Raw genomic sequence first — 24,912 nt, 5'->3', positions numbered from 1 at the left:
TTAAAAAGCATGTAGTAAACCATGCTTAGATACAATAAATGGCTTTTCACCTTGTATACTGTCAGAGGCTGGGACATTAATGGATTTGTTCCCTACAGCAGTTCTGAGTATAGATCTCAGAAAAAATGGTAGCTGTAGTCCAGTAGAAGAGTGGTCAGCCGGTCACAGTATTCACAATTCTGAGACCAAATCTAGGCCTGAATAACTGCAAGTACCATTCCATATAATATGGATGTAAGTGCCTTGATTGCCTTGTATATAAAATTTCCAAAGTGTGTTTCTCATGCTAATGAAGCATAATAGGAAGTAATTTTATTTCAACACATACATTAATGTTACCGTCTTCAAGTAGCAACGAATTCCAGTGCAAATGGCTCAGGTCCAGCAGCCTTAAGAATTATTTTAAGGTGTGTTACTACATCTACATTTTGGACATACTGTAGACTTGGTAGGAGTGCAGAGAAAGACAAAAGCCACAGCTTTCTTCTGGAGTTATGTCTTCTGAAAATCTGCGTCCAACAGCCTAGGCAGGTGAGAAAGAACAGTGTATTGCTATAAATATCTTCAGTATGTCCTCCATCATAGGAGCCCTCTCACTCTTCCTTTGGGCTCTACAGTCTGCACCAAGGAATACAGTAATTTGTGGGCCACATGTAGGATGCTTTGAAGCCATACAGCTTGAAGGAAGATTTTCCTCTCTGTTTGGCCCTTCACAATTTCAAAGAATCCAGTAAACTGATGTATTAAGTGTTTTATGTTGGGACATAAGCCACTAAATAATCACAAAGTTCATCAGTTCTAACTGTTGACAGCTAAGCGTCAAAATCATGTAGAGTTTCACCACATTAATGAGGAATTTTTAAACAAGATCAAATGCTGATTTATTTCATGACATATCACTATGACAAGCCACCTAGATAGGTATTGCTGTTACTTAGATAAGAGAGTTGTTAGTCAGCAAGATAATGTGATATTTTCTTATCACACAAATCCAGAATTTTTTCTTGCGTTGTGCTTATAACAATCTGAAAATGACAGGATTTTTCAAAATTATTTGAATAGGAAGTACAGAATACTCCAAAATCGAACCCAAGATTCTCATTTAAGCTCACTGAGTCCTTGAATCTTTCCTCCTGGTCTTATTTAGATACACTGTGTGATACCTGTTTATGTCAGAAAGAGCAGGCTACAACCAGAAGAATTCAACCAGACACTAAATGTAGCGTAATATGTGTAGTTTGGAGTTTCTAGAAGGTACAGAAGCAAAGTAAGTTTTCTCGGGAGACATCAACCTTGAGGAGATGGGCCCAGAATAAGAACAGACTTTCCACAGAAAAAGAAAGATTTAAAATTTGACATATTCAGAGAGTAAAAAGAATGCATTTGGTAAATGGATGGAACATTAGAAGGAGAATTAAAATCCTGTAGACAGAAAGCTGATGGACCCAAGTAATCTTTGACAGGGTTAAGGAGGAAACTCAACTCATGTTCAAACTCATCAGAACTCCATTTCTTCCATCTCCTTTCATTCAGTAATGGAGCCTCTTAAACATCAACTTCAACCTCTATAATTTCCTCTCTGGGGGGGTGCCACGAGCAGTCAATTTTGTTCCTCTCTTTCTAGAGGAACAAACTGATAACTGCTCCCAGAACAGATCTGTTGATTCCCCACCCTTTCGATTCAGAGACATGGCTGGTTCTCCACAAAGGGTCTGTAACTGGGAGAGAGGGAGCCAGCCCAGATCCATCACTGTTCATTTTGCTGAGCTGGAAAACCCTATGTGAGAAAAGGGAAATTTCTACTCAAAGCTATCTACTTTACATTTCTACAGGAGGTTTTTTACCAGCTCAACTCCAACTGTGGAGCTTTTATTTTACATGACAGAATTATAAAATTCAAAGACATTCAGCCTACAAATTTCAAAACAGATTTAAAATAAACAGTTTATTTTTCAGGCCAAACAAAGCAGTAGGAAGACTGCTGAAAAGATTGATTATGGTTTACAAAGTGTTCTGGTTGTGAGAATTTGATCATAGCTCCGAAGTGCTGGATGATGTGTCTGTAAAATACTCCAGTGTAATAAAGCATGACAGTTTTGTTCCCTTCTCAATTCAGGCTATTTTTGATCGGAACAGGAAAGATGAACTACCCAGGTTGCAGCTCGAATGGATTGATAGCATCTGCATGCCATTATACGAGGTAATTTTTACTTATTGCTTCTGTAGAGTCCAGAGAAGATTGTTCTTGCCTCTCTAGGGAAAAAGAGTTAGCTTACAGTGCAGCCTTGAAGGCTATGTGAACTCTTTTTCTTGGACGTTACCAAAAGTCTGAATTCTACACAGAAATCTTCACATTCCCTGAAGGAGGTAGTACCTGTAAGCATAATTCTTCTCTAACTTCTAGAAGCTGATAGGGCAACTGTTTGTTTTATGATGTTTGAGACAAACTGACTCTCATCATGGCAAGGTGTGGAGTGCTCTGCACAGAGGAGCCAGAGGGACAGCCTCGTCAGGTGCTGCTTGTCAGACCAGTCCGAACATGTGTGACCCAAAGGCTCACTCAGGGCTGAGCCTTTGCACTCCCTTCGGGCTCCTTTCCAAACTGTTCAGGGGCACTCTAGGCCAAGGCTTTAATGTCAGTGACAAATGATTTGTGGTTTAACCTGTGTGCCATTTAACTTGGAGTTTACTCTTTCAATCGTGCTTCTAGCCGGACTGCGTGGGTGTTTAGTATAAGGTGTATAAGCTCTCAAGTACTACTTTGTTAGGGTTAGAGATGACCAGAATAATGCTTCTTTCTTTTGGGATTAAACCAGTTTCGGTATTTGACTCATGTAACATAAGCTTCACCATTTAAACTTTTTCTCTCTTATCTGTATAGAAGGCAGAGCTACACGAGCAGGATGATAAATGGAAAACAACACTATAGAAAGTTAACCATCAATAACTGTGTCAGCCAGCCTTACTCCTACTCACTGAAACCACACAGGCCGCCTTATGCCACCAAAGACTGCCAGTTTGGCTGTTGATATCTAAGAAAACACGAGGATGTTCTCACTAGGCATTTTCGGGAGACTGCAACAAGTTTTCCCTGGTGCCACTGCACCCCAAACTGCCTCCCATCTGTGAGCAATGACTGAGTCAGTGACGAAACAAAGCTGAGAGCTAGGAAGCACGTACCAGCTGCCGTGTTGACATTAAACTGTGGAACTTCTGCCTGAATGTAGCTCCCCTACACACACACACTAATGGATTAGCCGTTCCTTTTCACTTTACAGACAGGATGTGTCACCAACAGCAGTCAAGGTAAGAAGGGTGACGTGCTTCCCCTGCCCTCTGTACCTTGTGGCAGTAATGAAGTGACTGCCCAGCACCAAAGGTAACTCCTGTAGTGCAACATGGACAACATACACTTGTGTAATCAGCGAGGTGGGCTACTGCTTTGCCGGTAGATCCTGTCCCTTCCTTAGGTCACTCTTTGTCATGATGAAATAACTAGATCTATGGCTTTCAAACAATTAAGGCAAGGAAAGCATAGAGGAAGAAAATAAACCTATATTTTTTAAAATATCAAGATCGCTTTAGACGAGGCAGGGGGGACTGACCTTGGATGAAAACTCTTTAAAAATAATGTTCCTTTCAATATAATAGCTCATATTACACTAGAATGCATATTATACCAGAATTTGTGATTTGTAATAGCATCTGTAATCCAAAATGTACCATAAAGCAGGAAGAGCTGATAATCAGCCCATCCTCTGCATGAGCATACTACATCTGAGCACTAAAGCTCTGGTTAGTTAGCTCCATCTTAGCAGGAGATCTCTGGGGAATATATTCACATCTGATTTCCCTGCTTTCTGCTGTCTTTGCATCATGCTGTGCAGCTATTAGCCTGCTGCTCAACAACTTAAAAAAGAGATACCATCAAACCTGGAAGTCATCGCAGCACCAGCCTTAGGGGTAAACAGAAAACTTGGTGTCGTAGTATCACACTGCGGGAAATTCTCTCTTCAATGTGAAGCCAAGTTTTAATTTTCATATCCAGCTTAATCAAACCTCAATACACATATCACATCAGCAGTGTATTCAGGCATTGTAAATCCTCCATTTAGGGCTGGCTGAACACTACAACTACGGCCAAGTCCTTGATGTCTTTTTTTTTTTTCTTTCCAAATACATTCTTTAAAATTCTGGCCTTGTAATAGATTGTAGGGACTGCATGTGGGGACAGAATGGGTTACACCATTACAAATGCAACATAAAGAGGTGGAGTGGCAGCTGACAAATTAGTAAAATCTTAGCAGTACTTATATAGCTCACTAGCATAGTGCTTATAAAAACCGTATGTTTCAAATAAGCATTTGACACTCATTTTGAAACCAGAATTATAACATTAAACCATAGAGAACAAATCAAGGCTTTTGCATACAGTTTTTTCCATGCTAGTGATTAGAAGTCCTGAATCCGTGCGGGCAGACCCTAGCATCCAGAGCCCTGCAGGGAGTTCTGTGGGGAAGGCATGCGTCCGTACCAACACAGCGGCTACAGCAGGACTAATGCTGTGCTCCGTTTTATTTGACACCCACACAGTGAGATGATCCCAGCAACCAGTGAATGCTGGTGACTCCCAGTAAACTCAGACAGGACATCAGCAGAGCCCCCTGAAATTTCCCTTGCTCAAAGTAGTTCCCAAGAGTAGGTTGTTCTTGGCAGCTGCGGATGTCTGAAGTATGCAATACAGAGGGAACTTTGCAGCCCACACTTCCAGCAGTGGTCTGACGCTACACCAGTGCTGCCGACAGCACCATAACAAACCATATCTCCTCCACAGTCAGAGCTTATGAGCTAGGACACACAGCAGAGTGCCCACAAGGAATGCTTCATACTTAAAGCAGCATATAAATTTTGCAGAGCATTTTAGAGAGTTCTGGCCTTCCTAGCCGCCTTTTTTTTTTCTCCTGACACATTTTTTGGGACTTGATCAGTCTTCTGGGGAGATCTGGCTCTACCTCCTCCTCATGCATCTGTTCTGCTTTCCTCATTTCCTGAAGGTAGCTCAAGACAACCCACTCTGAGGTGCAGTTCTTCTCCCAGGTAAAGGATAATGAAGTTTCCTTTATTGGAGGATGTCTGTCACATCCGTCTGCTTACCTGGCTAGATCTGTTTTCTGAGTTTGGCCCCTTTTTGTAAGAAGGTTTACAAGTGACTAGCAAATCCAGAAGATCTGTGGAGCTTCCATTATTAGTCCTTTTGACTGCCCCTTGGAACGCCCATCTGACCTAGAACAAAGAAAGTCAAAGATACCCAAAACATGCCATATCATAAGCTAACGTGGAGCTTGAAGCTAAATACAGATATATAATGATAGCTGGGGACAGAAAAAAAAATCAGGAATTATACACAGCTAGATTTCCCATTTTCAGGTGTCTAAATCCAAAACTTTTTTGTGTTTGCTCTATAAGGCTGGCTCTGCTCTTGGCACAAGGTAAGCCGTGGCTCTGCTCCTTTGCTTTCTCCCACCTCTGCTGCTCTGTGGGAATCAAGCCACCTCCAATTTCAAAATACCTTCGTAATCAAATCTGTTTCCTTCACACCGTGGATCAAAGATTTGTGAAGATAAAAGCTTCCCAATTTTTTGTTCATTGCTTTTTATTACACTTGGGACATTATGATTTTATTGAATTTACTTTTTTGTTACTGTAGCGATCACCGATCAGAGTATTTTTATGTGACAGTGGAGTTTTTGCCTTGAGTAGCAGAACAGCCATACATTTACTCTGAAGCTCTGATTTTAGGGGCTTTAGTTACGCTTTACTGCATCACAGTTGCTCTTCATTGAAAAATGTCAGGAAGAAAAGAGTTCATCAGTCGAGATGAGAAACAAGCTTATTAGAATAATAATTTTTAAAGAAAAATGCATTTTTTGGAACTGTAAAGGATTTCAAATCCACTAATGTAGCATGCTTCAGTATGAAGCAATCATCCCCTTTTTTCCATAGAATATTCTATAAAGGGGAACCACATGCAACTAAAGCAGAAAATCTAGGACATCCCACTGAAAATAAAGTGCTATGGCTGCACTGACAGCTGTGTTCACCACACAGAGAAAGTATTCTGTACCTATTTGGACATACATGTTCATGTAACAGGAAACAGAGTCTTGATCACTGAGACAAATTGCCTCTTTGACCCTCCAGTAAAGAGATGCTAAGAGTTTCAGCACTGACAGATTTCTCTCCTGGACTCTGTGGTTTGTGTGTACCTAAGACAGGATCAGTCACAGATTTTTCCCAAGTCAGATTAGATTTCTCTGTGGGGAGCAGACAGAGTGGGAGAGTGAAGATCTTATTCTTTTTAATCATTATTTTTCTCACAAACAACATCAAAGCTTCAGTGATTCACATCAGACAAAAGATGCCAAGTGAAGCCCAGCTCTGTTCACAGCATTGTTATGCAGAGACAGTAACACTATGAATAGCAGGGCCAAAGGCCATGCACTCTGCTGCTGGGCAGATAAATACGTAGTCAGGTAGTCAGTGACAATGACAGCAGCTATTTAAATTTCAGGGAGATGTCTTTGTGGAAGATGAAGAAGCTCACGGCTTTTACAACTTATGCGTGCCTGAGATTGCCCTGCTCACCTCTACCTTGGTGCTCCATTGACTGCTCCATTTTAGTGCTATTTTTAGTGCTATTCAAGATTTTCTTGGGTATTGAGAGCTTTAAACATATAATAGTATCTACAGAAGTGAATTTACATTACTCCATCCAAGGTTCTAGGGGCAATCTGGGAAGAGTAGAAACATTTATGTTTAGCCTAGCAAGTACTTCAAATGTTTTGAACAGAATGTGAAGGGACAGAGTCCTTCTTTATCACATTGTCTGACATAGTTAGAAAGAAATCTGATCAGTCTGTCTGCAGCTCCAAGAGCTCTGATATGCCTGTCTTCCCACAGAAGATAATGTCTGGCCTTGTAATTAAATCTGTTTTTAGAGTATGATGATGTAGCTGGAATAGCATGTATTCTGCTTGTAAGCATACACTAAATGCACAGGATATCATAAATGGTAAAGCCTCTACAAAGCACCTGTCCAATAATCACGGCTACCTCTGTGCTTTAACTTCTCCAGTTCAAGAGTTGCCTTTGACATCTGAATTGGAAGTGCATATGCACGCACAGTGATTTTTTTCCAAATAGGAGGGAAAGGTCTGCTTTAAGAATCGTGCCTGCACTGCTGTGGGCTGATGCAGCCCTTCCTCAGTTACCACTTCTGTCCCTTTCCCTCAATTATGCAAAATTTAAATTTTGCACAAGAAAATATTGTATAAGAAATGCAGCGTTTGCACCACTCCTCTAAAAGTCCTGCTTGTCCCAAATGGAGTTTATGGGATGGCTTAGTCCACGCTCAGGCAAGAGTCACTGGATGCACCCAAAACAACGAGTTTTTCCTTCAGATGTTTCTGTCCCTTCTATATAGGCAGACCTGAAAAACTTCTAAAATTATTTAATGAGGAAGGGTTTATCTGTATGAACATTTTGGAAGTGGTCTGCTGTACCCACCATTCACTCGGATTGTTGGTACAAAAGTCAGAGCACTGCTGTTCTAAGTTTGCAACTGGCCAGCAGGCAGGGATAGCGCTAGGTAGCGAGCTGTTCCCCGTGAGCAATACACAGACATTCCTGAAAATATGTTCACAAGTTGTTGAGCAGTGTTTTAACAGAGAAAAAAAAAAGGGGGGGGGGGGGGGGGGGGAAGAGGCGATCAGGACTAAGCTATTTGGAAAAAAATGTTTCACAGGAAGCAATCTGATCAGCTCTGTGTGATTCTCATTGAAATCAGCTTTTCCTTTGCAGTATGTTGAGGGAAGAGGAGGATAGCTTCCAATAGATCCTAAAGAGTACCATAAAGATGCACACTTTTGGCAGGGCTTATTTCCGACATTTGATTTGGACACGGAGAGAGAGAGATAATGCATCTGTGCTTCCTGGGACTCCCTGGCTGACAAGGATTAGTAAGGCTGATAGGCTCAGGATGCAGTGTGTGATACACCATGGACTGAGGCTGCACAGACGTTGGCAGATCAAATTAGTCTCACTTTGTGTTGAAATCCAGGGGGTAATATTATCCAAGGAAGAGCAGGTGCAACATATTCTGCTGTGTTTGTATGAAATTTGCTTCAGAGGAAACTTAATCAGCCAAATGCCAGTGCTGGGGGGAGCTGGTAGCTCAGGACTACATTAGGAATAAGGGTTTGTCCCAGAGAAAGGAGATTATGGCACTGCAGAAGGATCTTTCTGTAGCCTTGAAATAGGAACGCAAGTAGGTTCAGCACTTTTGTTGCCTTGTTGCTTGTCTTTTAATGATGAACCTAAACGAGGCCACCCAGAGTGAATTCTCTTGAACTTTCAGAAAACTCTGGTACTATGACTCTTTACAACTTCCGGTAATGGAATAAGCATCAGCAAACTTTTGTTTACCTCATGCCCTTAACCTAAGAGGCTGTTTTTTTCTGTTACTTTTGTACTAATAGAGAGAAAAGGTGAAAAAGAGCTACAGAAGAAAGAAAAACCAGGAAAAGAAGAAAGAATGCTTTTATTTGCAATTCCCTCCTAAGTCACTCACTATTTCACAGTGGAACATGTAAAGGCATAGTTCTGGTGGCTTCAGAGCAAGAATCTTTGTGTGTCATGAGTATCACAAACACCTTTTTACACTAGGCACAAAGATCCTGATCCTCTTTTTGTTTCCTGAGAGCAAGGAGGGATTCATTTTGCTTTTGGAAATTAACAGGACATTGTTTTTGCCAGGATTTTTGTAATTTAGTGAGCTGATTGATGAAACATTGTAATACTGTCATCAATTTTAGGAATTTACAAGTTGTTCCAAATTGCTTAGAAGATGACACAGCAAAAATGAGTACTTTTTCCCTTCAAACAAGAGTGCTTCAATTTATTTCTCAGGTAGTCATTCCAAAAAAGTCTCAACTGGAAGGGCAGGTCATCCACAAAGATATTTGGGAGAAGATAGAAAAAACAACTTTTGGTGCTCAGCCTGATCTGTGAGAAACAGTGAATAATTCATAATACTACAATTCCCGTTGCTGTCTTATTTAGAATTATCTGCCTAATGTGTTGCGAAGGACATGTGGTTGTGTGTGGAAATGTATATAAAGATCTGAGGAAGCAGACTGAAAAGTTGGCAGATAAGGTAGAAGAGACAGCCAGTAGAGGGAACTCAAATTGTACAGCAAATCCGAAAGAAGATAAATGGATAATTTAACAGCCATTCAGTTTTCAAGAAAGACAAAGCACAAACTACATTGCATCAGAAAAGGACTAGAAATGATGATGGATGAAACACTTCAAGTAAGTGTTTAACACAACAGAATCACAGTTGCCTGCAGAATTCCCAGCTGAGGGCAAATTCAAAGAACTAAATAAGGATATGAGGCTGATATGGTTTGAAGAGTTTTTCAAAATCCATTTAATAGCAAGGCAGAAGACATTGATCAGCTGCTTGGTTAAAATGTTGAAAGGGAAAGAGTTAGAAACATTCTGTCTCTTGCATGCTTTAGATGTAGAATCAAAACCATAAACAGCAAAGCCAAATAAGAACTCGTTTATGAAATAATAACTCTTCCTCTTCTAAGCAAACCCTTGGTTTCCTGAAATTCTTATGAACAGATGAATCATTTGCAACTATAGCAACACATCAGTTGAGCTACTTCAGCAGGTACCCAGGCCGTCAGTATTGCTCTTTCCCTTTGACATGCTTGATACTGGCCAGAGCACATTTGGCTACCAGGAGCTCTGTACATATTTTCCTCCCTAAAGTACCTGGCACATTTTACCAGTGGAGAATCTTACTTTATAATCATCCCTCTGTAGTACGCATGTTTACTTACAAAGGAGTGCAGCATTACGCTTGCTAGTGTACGATCACCAGAAAGAAACATAACGCTAATTCATAGTGGAAGAGCTGAACACTTGTGCATGTATTAGATCACTTCCCAGTCACAACTGGCTTCCTTCCACACTGCTAAGAACTTCTACAGAGAAGAGGAAAGAAGCTCCTGTTTTCTGTCAGGGAAGTTAGTAGTATATTCATTTCATCTAATTACATTTTTAGGCATCAGAAAAAAACGCCCTGGCAGAAATGTGAAAGTAATGCACTGATGCGTTATGTACTTGACGACCTGGGCCCCTCCTCGGTAAGCCCTGGAAGGACTAAACAAAGTCTCCTTCAACTATGAGGGGTTTGCAGTAATTTATTTTTTTCATGACCTCAGCCTCCTCCCAAATACAGTCATTTTTTCTGGAACATAATGATTAAATACAGCCCTGAACCAGTAGGGCAAATAATTAATTCATATACACACACAGTCAAAGGTTCATAGAAGTTAATCCCTAGATCTTCTCTGCATCGCTTTGTCTTCTGTATTCTACCTATAGCAGGTCAAATTTTAGCATGATTTTTGGGTTTAGTACATGGGCATATATACAGAAATACTTCTGGATTTTCAGAACAACTTCTGTCAAGTATTTGTATTATGAAAATCAAATCTGTGGATGACTGCAGTGCAGGTTCCCTTTTATCCGAACTGATCTGCAGTTCAAGGACTTTCAGATGGATGGCTTACCTTTGGCCTATGCATTCTCACATGAAAGCCACTTCAGCAAAACTCAGGAGTCCAATTCAGCTTTGCTATAACTGGTCACGACTCTCTTGACTTCAGCAACGCTTCATATGCTTACACCAGGTCTGAATTTATCCCTATGGCTTCTCGGTCACTAGTCCTTCCTTCCAACTCAGAAACTGCCTACGTAATAAAAGTGATTCAATACAAACCACTGGGTTCCAAAGTAGAGTGAACACTGAGACCTATAACTTTTTGATATGTGCTCCGTCATAAAAATGAATATATATGGTCTTATTCCATAAACTCACTTTATAAATATTAGACCTGCAACCGTACTTCCGCGAGCTGCAATTTTGTCAAAGCACATAAGTTAAGCAAGGTCAGAATTGGTCAATATTTGGTTGAGAATCTGCAGGGGAAAAAAAAAAGGAAAAGTATATACTCTGCAGGTCCTGCAGCATTTGTAAGTTAGGGCTTACCATGCTCCTCTTTCAAAGGATTTGGTATTAATCTTAGAATAAAACAAAATGTTGTATTTACTTTAGCAATAGTTTAGACTCTGGCCACACCTCTGCTGCACCTTGTTTCAGATAACATCCTTTCCCAGAGATGAACCTGACATAGCAGATAAAGTCCTCTCCCCCCTCACCCCACCCTTCAACCTAGGAGGTAGATCTACCAACATGCCTCCACTCCCTCCTCATCACCCTCTCCCCGAAGGGGTTTGTTGCTATTTCTGCATGCTCTATGCTTTATCTAGCAAAGTATACCTAAGAAATACTTCTCTATACCCAGCGGGGAAAAACCATTCTCCCCTCCCTACCTTCTCCCATAAATAGCTTCCTCTGAATATCTCATGCTCTCCCCCTTCTGAGCTCTTCCTTCAGGCAGCCCTGCCCCTCTTCCAGGTGTGCGCAGTGTATCGCTGAAGTGCCTTTAACCTTTTCTGGTACTGGAAGAGCTTATATGTAAGAGGAGCTGTAAGTACACTGTGGGCAGAGCAGTACGTAGTCACGACAGGCACCTAAGTTATTGAAGGTGGTAAGAAAAAGCCAGTGCTACACAGCAATTTATGGAAAACCCACTTAGTTGCCCATCTGAGGCAATACAAGGATGCAAAAGGGGAACTGCAAACCCATCTGGCTTCTCCTAACGCCAGCCGCCAGCATGACCGCGCTTCCAGCCCCCTTTATCACTCTGCGATTCAGAACAGCTTCTACAGCAAAGGGGATAAAACGGGAAGGGTGGCCAGGGCTGCCCCCACCGCTGTGCAGCGGCATCAAGGGTGCAGGCGGGGGAATGCCCCCAGGCGAGGGCTTCCCTCACCCCCCGACAAAAAAAGGCGCCTCTGGAGCTGTGCGTTTCGGTGGTGGTATTCCATGTCAGACAGCTGTTGAAGACCGAGCCTCTTCCTACTAAAGCAAATACTAAACTGGGGGTTAAGAGGCTGGATACCAAGCTAGAGAGGTCACTAGCAAAGCCGTTCGTAGGAGACCTGCATCAAAAATCGTGGCATGGAGGAGCAGTACATCAAGGGGGTTTCGTGCAATAAAATGGAAAGTAAAAAGTGCAGCCAGGAGGTAGAAAACCCTGACTAGGCTACAGCCAAATAAACTTGAATAGCTTTGGGAATAAACTGGCGGTTTAATCCGGATCAGGAACAGGTGCGATGAATGTCATTCAGTAAATGGTCGAGAGCCTGCCAGAAGGGAGAGAAATGTATTGCATTTGAGATAATTTCCCAGAAGCTTCATAAAAGAAAATTGATTACTGGAATTTAATAATTAAAACAGGGCTGGATATATAGTAATCAAATGAGTTTTTAATTACATCTCAAGCAGAAATAAAATCCAGTTTGTGTACTTTGTATCAGAAAAGTCCTACTGAAGTGCTTTGGTAGCTGGAAAAAATAAAATAAAAGCTAATTTCCGTAGGAATTATACTAGTTGGTTTAATTAAAAGACTAGATCAGAATGAAAGAGTCCCAAAGTGAAAGGATACTAAATAAAGAAGCAGTGGTTTAAACATCAAATCAATGTCTGAATAAAGACATTTTATAGACCAAGTGCAAAATCTGCACTGTCAAGTATAACTAATCTAAATTAATGTATTAAAAAATAAAGTTTCTTAAAATTACGCTATATATTTTGTAAGTATTCCATAGAATTAATTACTTGTGCTATGGTAAAACTGAATATTAAAGACATGGTTTATTCTTTCTTAAATATTTCTTTTAATTTATTTCATCAAAGTTAATGTTATTAGTTAACCACTCTCGTTATTTACTTGATAACCTCTGTTGCACCTGGGTTATCAGACTCTGTAATATGCACTTAGGTACATATTTCTAAGAAATATATGTGATTACTTTGGGATTTAAAATGTGCCCACAGCTCGTAAAATACAGTGATTACAGCGGAACTGTGTGGGTGCTTCTTCAGTCCATTCCTAATCTACTCGGGCTTCTGGTCTCTGCTGTAGTCGAGGCAAAGCTCAAGCCCTCGCACTGCTCCTGGCACTGTTGGTCAGAGGGCTGTCTGCCCCTCCGTGAGAGCGTGGCACGTGCCCGGCCCTGGAGGGACGGCACAGCAGTAGGTCATCCCCAGACCTCTGCACCTGCTCCCTGGCACTGGGATTGAAAACATCATGGTCTTGTGGTCAGTCGTACAGGAGGGACACTGACATAGCCTACAGCTGTGCACCCATACTGAGACAGAGTCCACTGTTGCTATGATCTCCTTCTCCTCTGCGCTGCCTGTAGCAGGCAGGGGTTGCTGGGACAGCATTCATGACAGGAGCAGCCTGTACTGCATTTTGTGCTTACAGATTCTGAGACTGATGGGGCGTGAGTGCAGCATGCGACCTTGTGCTTGGAGAAATTTGGAATACACCGATTTAAACACCGATTTTTTTAAATTGAAAGTGTATATTGGAAAAATACTTCACAAAAACTTTTTCAAGATTTAAGAAACACCAGCAACCCTACCTGCCAGTGGATGGATACTGGCTTGGGATGGAAAGGATCCGATAAGTTGCTGTCAAGAGCTGAATATCTGATGTGCTGCATCTCACACTGAGTTGGCAGTGGTAAAGCAGGTGCTAACGACAGCAGCAGTGAGCTTTTCAGGTGTTTATGGCGTATTACTGCCCTTCTGCTTTGGACTCCACCAAATCAGGTTTGGGGGACACACAATGGTCTGAAATAAAGAACTAAAAATGGGGAGCTCTGAGGCGTGGTGATGGGAATGTTATAAATCCACGTCTGTTCTATCAAATGAATGACCACCACCAGCAAGCAATACTGTCTGTGGCAGAGACCACAGTAAACTCTGCCTCTTACCCCTGACCAAGGTTGCAGAATTGTCTGCCCAGTCTGTGCCATATTCTAAGGAAATAATTCCAGGCAGATTTGCTTCGAGTTCCACACAAAACAGCTACTTCCTCATGGTGCTATTTTTCAGAAGTGCTGAGCATTCATTTTTCCTACCGAAGTAAACCGAAATTGCAAGTTTTCAGCACATCTTAAAATCAGGCCATTAACCCTTAATTATTATATAATAGCTCAATTAAAAATCCACCAAGACTTACTTCAGTAGCTAACCAAGCTCCCATGGCTTGCAGACTAGCTATAAAAAAAATCCAGTTCTTTCGTGGTGTCCGGGCTCTGGGGACCATTTAAAGTGGTCGCTGTTAACCCTGCTATTTAAAGCGAATAATGAAAACGACCAACTACAAAGGTTTCTGCTTCCCCTTTCCTTTCTTTTTCTTACAATTTTCTGCACTTTCAGAAAGACAACTTTTGCTGTCTTCTCTGTCATTATTTTTTTATCTCGCACCAACCCTTTATTTCAAAGGACGAATATGTCGTTTCCATGCTGTCAGAGAAAGCACGATACCCAACTCTCGGCAACACCCACTTCTTGCTGATCAAAAAAGCCGCAAAATACTACTGCCCTGTCCTGAAAGGGCACATGACATGACTTTCTGGGAGGTAACTGGTTAACCCTTTCTTCACATCCAGGTGCTGCTGTTACTGAGGTTCTGTCTCTCTTTAATGTAGGAACAAAACCAGGTGAAGCGCTTATGGTCTTTCCACGTAAGCATTTGATACTGAAAGGGAAGGTAAAATATACTTCTAGCAAAGGTGTACAGGGATTATATAATTTGAGGGCTGATTAAGAGCCACCTGAAACCAGATAAAAGATTCTCACTGGCTTATGTGAGCTTTAGACAGGGTATGTAGAAAAGAGGCAATTTCAGTGCAATCTAAAAAGAAAATACGTTTTTTTCTTTATTTTGAGCTCACAGAAGTGGATTTTTTGCCAGCTTTGGAAAGCACCGTTGTGGTTTACTCATCTATAGGAAATAAGAATGTAGCACTAGGGAGAATCTGAAGGTTATTTCAGCTTTGTCCAACTTGTTGTCCAACCAGTGGATCTCCTGCTCACAGATGCCAGCACCCACCAAGCCTTGGGCACTCGAGGGGTGCCTCAGATGGACTATCCTTAAGGATTATAAGAAAGTGAAAGTAGTTGAGCAGCAACTCCACCACCTTATGTGCTTTTTTTGACATTTTTAGTGGCTTACTTAAAGCCTCAGGTAAAATGAGTAAGATACAAGAGATCTCAATGGAAGCAATAAGCTTCACCTACACCAGAATTTACAGCTGGGGGTGAGGAGGGTAAGGCATGGTGCAGATCAAACTCTTTTTTCCTGTTACTCCCTGGACTGTCCATCAAAGGAGTGGAAATTTTGTGAATATTTTTTCTCTCTTTTTTTTAATCTTCCAGTGTCTAGTGAAGCTGAACGTGAAACTCAAGCCTATGCTGGACTCCGTGGCAGTAAACAGAGGTAAATGGGAGGAGCTGCACGGCAAAAGACTTCCCTCTCAGGTGCCATCCTCGTCCTCCTTCTCCTCTAGCTTTACCACGGCTCTCAGAGACATAAATTAAGCCTGCAAATGTCACTGTCGCTTTACGATAAGAGCTGTCTGAAAGGTTTTCATAAGCTTAGGCCCACCATATATTTAAGAAATGCTTTCACAGAGATGCTTAATTGATTGGATACTATCTTGATGGCAGCACAATTTGCATTTACTGGGAGGCTTAGTGGGACTGAAGGGAAGGCCTGCGGTGAGATGGCGCTGCTATCCGGAGCGACACGGAACACTTAGCACAAGAAGCATTCATTCAGCTCCACTACATTTCAACGGCTGCTGTAAAAATCTGTAAAGCTGACAACAGACTGAAATATAAGAACTTACAGCTTAATAAAATTAATAATACAGAGCAGAACTGGGATGCAAGCTGGTCAATTCATATGCAAGGAGCTGCGAGGAAACAGAATAGTATGTAATTACATTGTGGTTTTGCATCTTTTCAGTACATGTTATGAATCAATTATGCCTGCTTTTGTGATGTTCCTCTCTCACTCTTCCCTCCTCTTTTATGCCTGAATGTTCTGAAAAGCCTGCTTTGTATTCTAAAGAAGTATTTTTTTACAACAAAGCTTCTTAGTGATTGATCGGGGCCTTTAGAATTGCCTACCTTTGCTACATTTAAAAACAAACTTTATTATCTTTAAAAACACCAACCTGTCCCTGCTTCCCTGAGAAATTCGTATTAACAGTGCAGTAAATTTCTCAGCCAGGGGAAGTTTGCATAAAGGCAAAATACTGCATGGTAATTTTAGAGGTGGGGTTTTTTTTGCTTTTAAAAAATGCTCTTTTAACACATTCAGTTTTAAAAAACTCCAGTGTCCCCTAAGGAAAAGATTAATGGGCTTTAATGAAAATGAAATACAAATAAAAACCAAAATCTGTTGCCTTGTGCTTCAGATTTATATTACATTGGAAAGTGGACCACGGATAAGCCTTTCTAGTATAATTTCCAGTTGAAATTAGTATTTTGACGTGGTGGAGAGGAAGAATATCATTATACTGGACTGACTGCCTCTTACTTCCCTTGTAGTTCTTTCAGTACAACTTGAGATGCTGTTATTACAGCTAGCACAGCACTAGTCAAGGCTCACATGTAGATGTCTGTGGCAGAGGTGTTCATGAAACTCTAATCAAACACAACAGGTCACAAAACCAAACGTGTCTGGTTCTGTGGGATGATGCTAGCATTACCTGAAAGTTGGTCTCTTTCCATTACTGCAAAGATCACTGGTGTAGCAAAACTGTGATCTGCGATTTGAGGGTGCTTTCCCTGCTGTGTGACCGGACACAAGAGGAGTCATGTTGCAGTGCTTACGAATTCCTATTCATAGGGAAAAAAAGCCTTTGTACTCCATGAAAAATGGGATTCTAAATATAGGGTTGTCTGGCAGCAGAAATTAGAGCTGAATTCAGCTTAATTTTACACCTGTGCCAAACTCCATTTACTTCAGTGGAATTACATTGAACTGGCACCAACTTAACGGAAATCGGAACCTGGCCCAGCTGACCAGATGCTAAAAAGAGCTTTCCTCCTTTCTAAGGAAAGTGAGTCGCTAGCACCTTTGAAAAGCTGACTTCATCTGTCTGACAGTCAAACAGAAACAACAAATCTGCTGATCCCTTCTTTAAAAAAAAAACCACACCAAAACAAAAACCCTCTGTGCTACTAATCATGTGTCTAGGAGAATAGCCGGACATTTCAGTCCCACCGCAAGCCAATCTGTTAGTACCCAACTGAGCCACGTCACCATCTCTAGCAGAGGGGAGCAGGGAAGGAGCAGAAGCGAGACTGCACAGCAGTGAATGCATGCACCAAATGGAAATGTTTCTGCTATTATTTTACCACTTTCTTCTTCCCTGAATAAAGACAGACGCAGGATAGTACGCAGCAAGCCGTACCAAACTTATAACATGTACTTTATAGGAGAAACAGATACTAGGAACCAACATAGTACTGCTGGCAGGTACACAGAGCTTTCCTCAATTTTGATCTTGCATATTGCTAAGTATAACACAATTTATAGCGCATACCCTACAGCTTTCCCCAAGGTTGAGTCTCCCCTCATTTCCTCTCCTTTTTATTGGCTTCAGTGCGCTGTTGCCCATGGCAACACCCACCGGCAGGGATGGGGATCCAGCACCATCGCACCCTGACATACAGCTGAAGCTCTAACAATGTCAACCATCAATCAACTGACTGTTTGTAATTGCCTCCATCTATTTCTCCTGTCTTTCGGTATCTTTGCCATTGTGGGTCAAAATTCAGAAACTGCTGACTAATGTTATGGTTCTGTTCCTCCATCACAAGGAAGAAAATGAGAGAGCACGGCTAGACCTTTATCAGATTGTTCTCAGGCAAAATGAAGCAGCCCTGCTGAAACCAGGGGGCACAGCAGCGCATCTCAGAACAGCATTGGAGCTCTGAAAATGATATAGCTCAATCTTAAAAAAAACCCAAAACAACTAACCAAACCTTATACTATTTTTTTTCAACACTTAGCTTAGGAATCAGCAAAGGACTTGCATTTTTGAGAGAAAAATAAGATTCTTTGTGGAAGCATGCAGTATAGTAAAGAAACATGCTCCAATTTTCCCATGTTTTAAGATGGTGGAAAATACTTTTTAGCTAGTGCTTACAAACTTGATAGACAGAAAACGTATCTGCTTTTTGTTATTTCTGATAAACATTCTCCCAGTGCTTCGGTCAGTTTTGTCAAACTCTTCAGAGATGTGCACAGGAGAGATGACAGTGTAGGTCATTAAACTGGAATTCTCCATCTCTTGTTTCCCTGCCACTGCACTAGGAGAGATCAAAAACCCTTGAAATCAGTTTAGTTCTGCGATTGCATATAAAACACAGGTCCACAAAAGGCAAAGACAAATTAGAGGGCATGTGGAGAACCCACTGTTGCCCAGGACAGTGCTAGTAGAGCGCTGCTTGGCCTTTCCCTGGAGATGCCCAACACATTTGGGCTGCCTCAGTTAACAGACAAATCTTCATTTCTTTGCCCCAGCTGTCAGTGGAAATTTGGCCTTGAATGAGGGCTCTAGTATTTACAGTTCCAGTGCTAAAATGTGGTGAGCATGTGGACCATCCATAGGGTCACAGGGGCTGCATTCTCCCCCAAAGGTGCTTTGAGCTGGTTCTACTGCAATGCCTTTTTTCTGGGTGACCAGCTGTGCTAACCACAGCCTGCATTCGGTCGGGTTTCTGTCTCGTGAATTACGGGCCATGAGGTCTCACAGGAGCCAGTCAGCAACGCTCAATTTATCAGCAGAAAATGCTCAGGAAAAGACATGGGTCTTCATCCCCATCCTCAGAGACAGCTCAGGCCCCATGGTAATGCCACTCAGGATTCCCACCTGTGAGACCACTTACCAAAATCAACCTTTCCTCACAAAAAAAAAACCAAACCAACCAAACCCATAAATGCCTCAGCATTGCATAGGGTAGCCTGACATTCAAATCCTACTTGATTTGGCGCAGGCTTTGGAACTGTGGGTGCGCCTTCCCCGCCAGCCTGTGGGGAGTCACACGAGCGGGCTTGTCTCCTGCCCGCCTGCCGAAGCCCCGTAGGTGTGCTCAGCAAGGAGATGTGATGCCCGCTGGGAACGCCCCAACTTCTGCTTCACCCCCGGGAGACGGGCAGAGCAGACAGGCTTTGGTGGAAGAGCTCAGGAGGGGCTCGTACGCACATCCACCTGGATTAAAGCCCTCCCATGCAATGCGACACTGTGGTGGCCCCACCAGAAAACCAAACACTGTTCAAGGTGAGGAGCACCTGGGGGAGAGGCTCTCCTGTGGCTCAGACAGAAGGAGGGGTTCCCACCTCTCGAGAACAAGACATCCAAGAGGTATCTTTGTTCAAGTAGTCAAATCAGACAATTTACCCTAACAGTGCCCTATCATTTTGCCTTTCTCCCAGCCTGGGACCTACAGGCAAAACAGAAAAGCTTCACAACACAATCGAGATGCAGACAGCTGCTTCTGTCAGGAAGTGGTTCCGCTCCTACGCCAACGCAGAATCGCACTCACAAGGTCAGGCAGCAGTAGCTGAAGTGGGGGCCTCGTCTGGCAGCCGGATCCCAAGCTCCCTGGGCAGCTCTGCCACTGCCAGCCCCTCCTGACTGCGGGCCAGGGGTCTTGCCCAGAGGTCGTTAGTCTGCGTGGTGCCCTGCAGAACGTAATAGTAGAGTAGACGAGTCAGGTTCATTTCAGCTCAGGTATTCCTTCGGGCGGTGTCTGTGGTACAGCAGCTGCATTTCCCTCGACCGGTGACCTTGCTACTTGCTCCTTAGCGTGCACTGCAACCTCGCAACGTGGCCTGTAGCTATCAGCAAAGCCAATACTCTTACTCACAGGCTGCTTCCGAAAATGGCAACCAGCAGTGCCTAACATCATTTGTACTATTTAGAGGAATTAATCCTGGTGGGGAAATAGGAGTTTTATAGTCTACAGGCCAAAGTTATTTTCCCTTCATAAAATTAAAACAATTTTAGTTATTGATAGAGCATTTACGCTTTGAGTGAAGCTTTAGAACAGGTTTATTTCAAGGTTTTGTGAAACATAGGAACAGACACTTCCAATGCTTAGAGCGTTCTGGGCAAGTAAATGTAGAGCAGGGAATTTTTTTATTGGCTTTGTCGAAGAAAGAGTAGATTTTTAAAAGCAAAATTCTGTGAATGGTTTCTAACATAATGAAACGGGAGGTATAAATCACCCAAAATGGACACCCCCCGGAGATTTCCACCACATGAATGTGTCAGTATTGGAAGACATCCTGCGCATTGCTCGTTACCTGTTCTTTCTTGGATTACTTTGTATTTAATTACCCATTTATAAGCATGTTGGCCACTGCATCTTAAGTTGTGTGGGGAATACCATTATAAGCGTTGAACCATTTGCCTGTGGGAAACAACTGACACACGCACTGAAGTACTGTGTGTATTTTCTAGTGCGAGGCCTCCTACTACAGATTTTCCAACTGTGTAACTTAGGATTTCTGCATCCTTTTCCTTTTTGCATTTCAAGATCATTACCCTCATTGTTTTGCTTCAGTAGATCAAACAATGCTGATTCAGCCTTTTAAAGCATGTTTTTGAAATTAACAACTTGGTTTTACTGGTCTCTCTAAAAAAAATAAATCATTTTAATGGTTTGCTGTGATTTTTAAGAAGTTACTGTTTTTCTTTTAAACTGCCTTGTCGGGATGAATCAGAACTGCACCTGTTGCCTTACTGACGCACCCATGTAGAGGAGCAGTGAGACCACGTGCGGCTGAGTGGCTCCGACGCAGCTTTCGAAACGTGACCTTGCAGCACTCGTGCCGGGGAGCAAACCTAACGTCGCTGGATACGCGCGGCATCAGCCTGGAGCGACCAGAAACCGAATCTGGCCAGCAACGCTAACCGGGCTCGGTGCACGTACAGACATCGCACCGGTGATACGGCCCCTGGCACCAGGCGTGGCCTTCTTCGGCAGGCATACCGCGGGAGGGAGAAAACATCCCCCCAAAGAGCAGTGGATGAAGTAAGTTTCAGAAAAGCTGGAAATCCTTTCTTCTGCTTCCGGAGAGCTGGCAGGCTGTGCGAAGGTGCGGACGCCCTCCCTCCCGGCGGCGGGTGTGGGCAGGCCGCAAAGGGTCCGCGTTATGCCAGCAGACACCCCCGCGTCCTGGCCCGCGCTCCAGGCCGTGCGCGCCCGGCTGAGGGCCCGCCGCCACCGAGAACTTCAGGGCTCTCGCCCGAGGCTGAGGATCAGCCGAAGGCGGCGTGAAGACCAGTCGGCTCCGTCGGGCCGCGCTCTTCACCCCTCCCCGCTGCCCCAGTTACCGACGCGGGGCCAACGCTCCGCTCCGGGCAGGGCCTGGGAGCGACGCGGCCTGTCGCAGCCCCCGCGGAGCGACCGCCGGACGGCCCGGCGGGGGTGAAGGCACGGTGGGGCGCAGGGACGCGCCCCCGCCCCCGGGCACCAGCTCCCCTTGGCGCCGCGGCGGCGGGGCAGCCCAGGCCGCAGCGGCCGCCGCCATCCCCCGCCCCGGCACCCGCGGGCGGCCCCTCGGCACACGGCCGCAGAGGCGGGAGGGCGGCGGGGGGCGAGGGGGCAGCGCGGCGGCCGGTGCCCGACGCCCCGGCCCGCACTACAGCTCCCGGCCTGCCCCGCGGCCCGCCACCGCCCGCGCGGGGAGCACTTCCGCCGCGGCGGCGGGCGTCGCCATGGCAGCGAGCGGCGCGATTTCCGCTTCCGCCTCCGGCCGGGCGCGGCGGTGGCCGTGGCGACGGCGATGGAGGCCGCGCCGGTGCCCGACGGACGGTACACGGCCGTGGTCTACGGGCTGATCGGCGGCGGGCGGTGCGCGGAGGCGGTGTCGCTGCTGAGCCGGGAGCTGCAGAAGAGCTGCCGCTCCCGGGGCGGCCTCTCGCTGCTGGGCTACTGCCACTACCAGCTGCAGGACTTCGCGGCGGCGGCCGAGTGCTACGAGCAGCTGCTGGCGCTGCACCCCGAGCTGGACGCGTACCGGCTTTACCAGGCGCAGGCCCTCTACAAGGCCGGGCTCTACGCCGAGGCCCTGCGGGCCGCCAGCCCGCTGCTGGACCTCCCGGCCTACCAGGGCCGCGCCCTGCACCTGCAGGCCGCCGTCCACTACGCCCAGGGCGACCTCCCGGCGGCCGAGAGCCTGGTGGAGGAGGCGCTGGCCGCCGCCGCGGACAGCGGCCCCAGAGCCGCCGAGGACCCCTCGGAGCGGGCCGACGCCGAGATCAGCTTGGGCTGCCTGCTGTACCGGCAGGGGCGGCACGAAGAGGCCAGCGGCAAGTTTGCGGGCGCCATGCAGATGCTGGGCTACTGCCCGGAGCTGTCCTACAACATGGCGCTGTGCTGCTACGCGGCCAGGCAGTACGCCCCTGCCCTCAAGCACATCTCCGATATCATTGAGCGCGGCATCCACCAGCACCCGGAGCTCAGTGTGGGCATGACCACGGAGGGCATTGACGTCCGCAGCGTCGGCAACACACTGCTCCTGCACCGCACGGCCCTGGTGGAGGCCTTCAACCTCAAGGCGGCCATTGAGTACCAGCTGCGCAACCTGCAGGCGGCCCAGGAGGCACTCACGAACATGCCGCCGAGGGCGGAGGAGGAGCTGGACCCAGTCACGCTGCACAACCAAGCGCTGATGAACATGGACAGCCAGCCCACTGAAGGGTTTGAGAAACTGCAGTTTCTTCTGCTGCAGAACCCTTGTCCACCAGAAACTTTTGGAAACTTGCTGCTCCTCTATTGCAAGCACCAGTACTACGACCTGGCAGCTGATGTGCTGGCAGAGAACGCCCATCTGACCTACAAACTGCTCACACCTTACTTGTACAACTTCTTGGATGCCGTTATTACTTGTCAAACTGCCCCTGAGGAGGCCTTTCACAAGCTAGAGGGTTCAGCAGGGATGCTGACCGAGCAGCTGAGAAAACTCACGAAGCAGGTGCAGGAAGCTAGGCAAAACTGGGATGATGAAGCTGTAAAAAAGGCAGTTAATGAGTACGATGAGACTCTAGATAAATACGTACCTGTCTTGATGGCCCAGGCAAAGATCTACTGGGACATGAAGAACTACGCAGTGGTAGAAAAGATTTTCCGCAAATCGGTGGAGTTCTGTAACGACCATGAGGTGTGGAAGCTCAATGTGGCTCACGTGCTCTTCATGCAGGAGAACAAGTATAAAGAAGCTATTAGCTTATACGAGCCAATAGTTAAAAAGCACTATGATGACATTCTCCAGGTCAGTGCCATCGTGTTAGCTAACCTCTGCGTTTCCTACATCCTGACAAGCCAGAATGAAGATGCGGAGGAACTGATGAGGAAGATCGAGAAGGGAGAAGAGCAGCTGTCCTATGAAAATCCTGATAAAAACACCTACCATCTTTGCATTGTCAATCTAGTCATTGGTACCCTCTACTGTGTGAAGGGAAACTACGACTTTGGTATTTCAAGGGTCATTAAAAGCCTGGAGCCATATAACAAAAAACTGAGCACTGATACATGGTATTACGCCAAACGATGTTTCCTCTCCTTGCTGGAGAACATGTCCAAGCACATGATCATGCTACGTGACAACGTTATTCAAGAGTGCATCCAGTTTCTGAAGCAGTGTGAGCTGTATGGAAGAAACATCCCAGCTGTCATTGAGCAGCCCCTTGAAGAGAAGAGGATGCACAGTGGGAAAAATACAGTTACCTACGAAGCCAGGCTTTTGAGGGCGCTGATGTATAAGATCATTGGGTGGACTGCGTGAATGGTGTCCCCATACAGGAGGAATGAGAACTTTGTGTCTGTTCTTTTCTTACGCTTGTGAGGCGATGCTCGCCCTGGTAGTCCAAGTGGCGTGGGTTTTTCTCGACTGCTTACCTTTAAAGGATTTTGTCCTGTGTTTTAACAACATTCAGTGGAAAATAGAATATTTGCATGAAATTAACCTGCACCAAATAACTAGGGGCGTTCTCAGTAATCTGTCACGCTAAATACACATTAAGATGCGCTGACCATGAACTTCATTACAGAAATACCGCAGAGTTTTCACCTGTAACATATTTTGTCCTTCTGAAATTTTGACCAAGTTTCTTTTTTTGGTTGACAGTTGAAAATATTTTGTTACCTTCTCTTCTAGCACAGAAATGTTTCTTTCTTCTGCTTTTTCCAAGGTATTTTTAGTATGTTACAGACCACGTTGATAGCATATTTAAACACAAAAAAATGGTTTTATAATAAAAAATCAGTCCTACAAACATGAACATTGCCTTTTGCTAACTCAGTAGTAATGCGCGAGTATTCTGGCAAGTTGTATACCTAATACACAGACCAGCAATATATTCCAAGGTGGCTGTATTAGCACAGTGCCTCAGTTTAGGTCTGCCCTTACAGTAAAGTTCATGGTGACTGGATGTAACTGGCTTCAGAGGCACTGCCCAGTGCTGCCCCTTGGCTTCTGCCACCCCCCGAGCCCCTGTGCCTGCACCATCCAAGCGGCAGCTGCTGCCCTGCAGACCTGTTTGGTAGCAAGTGCTTACTTGATAACACAGTCCTTCACTTGCAGCCTGGCCTGCCCCTTCAGTCCAGATACCATCCTTAGAATGTGCCAGTCTCTGGTAAGAAACTTTGTGAACGTGAAATTATTTTCCATATTTCTCAAAAAGCACGTAACTTACATTTCATGCGCGGCTCACGATTTCTCCCCTTAGATGGAAGAAATCTGCTTCTCAGGTTTCTCCCTGTGTTACTGTTCTGCATCTCTTGACACCTCTCTGAACCCCACTGTATTTTCTTTATTCCTTTACTTG

The 24,912-nt window shown here is 44.6% G+C and overlaps 2 protein-coding genes across 2 annotated transcripts in view; both read left to right on the top strand.

Annotated features, from left to right (window-relative positions):
- PDE11A (phosphodiesterase 11A) overlaps positions 1 to 20,707 on the top strand; it is a 140,161-nt gene extending 119,454 nt beyond the window's left edge. Inside the window, exons 19-20 of the mRNA XM_075430867.1 lie at positions 2,117 to 2,200; positions 15,437 to 20,707. Of these exons, the coding sequence (XP_075286982.1) occupies positions 2,117 to 2,200; positions 15,437 to 15,598 (246 nt within the window). The 3' untranslated portion in view covers positions 15,599 to 20,707. The remainder of the gene's footprint in view (positions 1 to 2,116; positions 2,201 to 15,436) is intronic.
- A 1,130-nt stretch (positions 20,708 to 21,837) lies between these two features.
- IFT70B (intraflagellar transport 70B) lies at positions 21,838 to 24,366 on the top strand. Its single transcript, XM_009934103.2, has one exon. It carries the CDS (start codon positions 21,870 to 21,872, stop codon positions 23,868 to 23,870), a length of 2,001 nt encoding a protein of 666 aa, XP_009932405.2. The 5' UTR covers positions 21,838 to 21,869; the 3' UTR covers positions 23,871 to 24,366.
- Positions 24,367 to 24,912: the final 546 nt, after the last annotated feature.

Source organism: Opisthocomus hoazin, chromosome 9, assembly GCF_030867145.1.
Source record: "Opisthocomus hoazin isolate bOpiHoa1 chromosome 9, bOpiHoa1.hap1, whole genome shotgun sequence".
NCBI classification, from domain to species: domain Eukaryota; kingdom Metazoa; phylum Chordata; class Aves; order Opisthocomiformes; family Opisthocomidae; genus Opisthocomus; species Opisthocomus hoazin.
Note: the sequence above shows the minus strand (reverse complement) of the source record. Positions and strands in the feature narration are given on the sequence as shown.

Bases quoted from the DNA above. Each gene is read 5' to 3' on its own strand.
- IFT70B (XM_009934103.2), top strand. From the start codon at position 21,870: ATGGAGGCCGCGCCGGTGCCCGACGGACGGTACACGGCCGTGGTCTAC.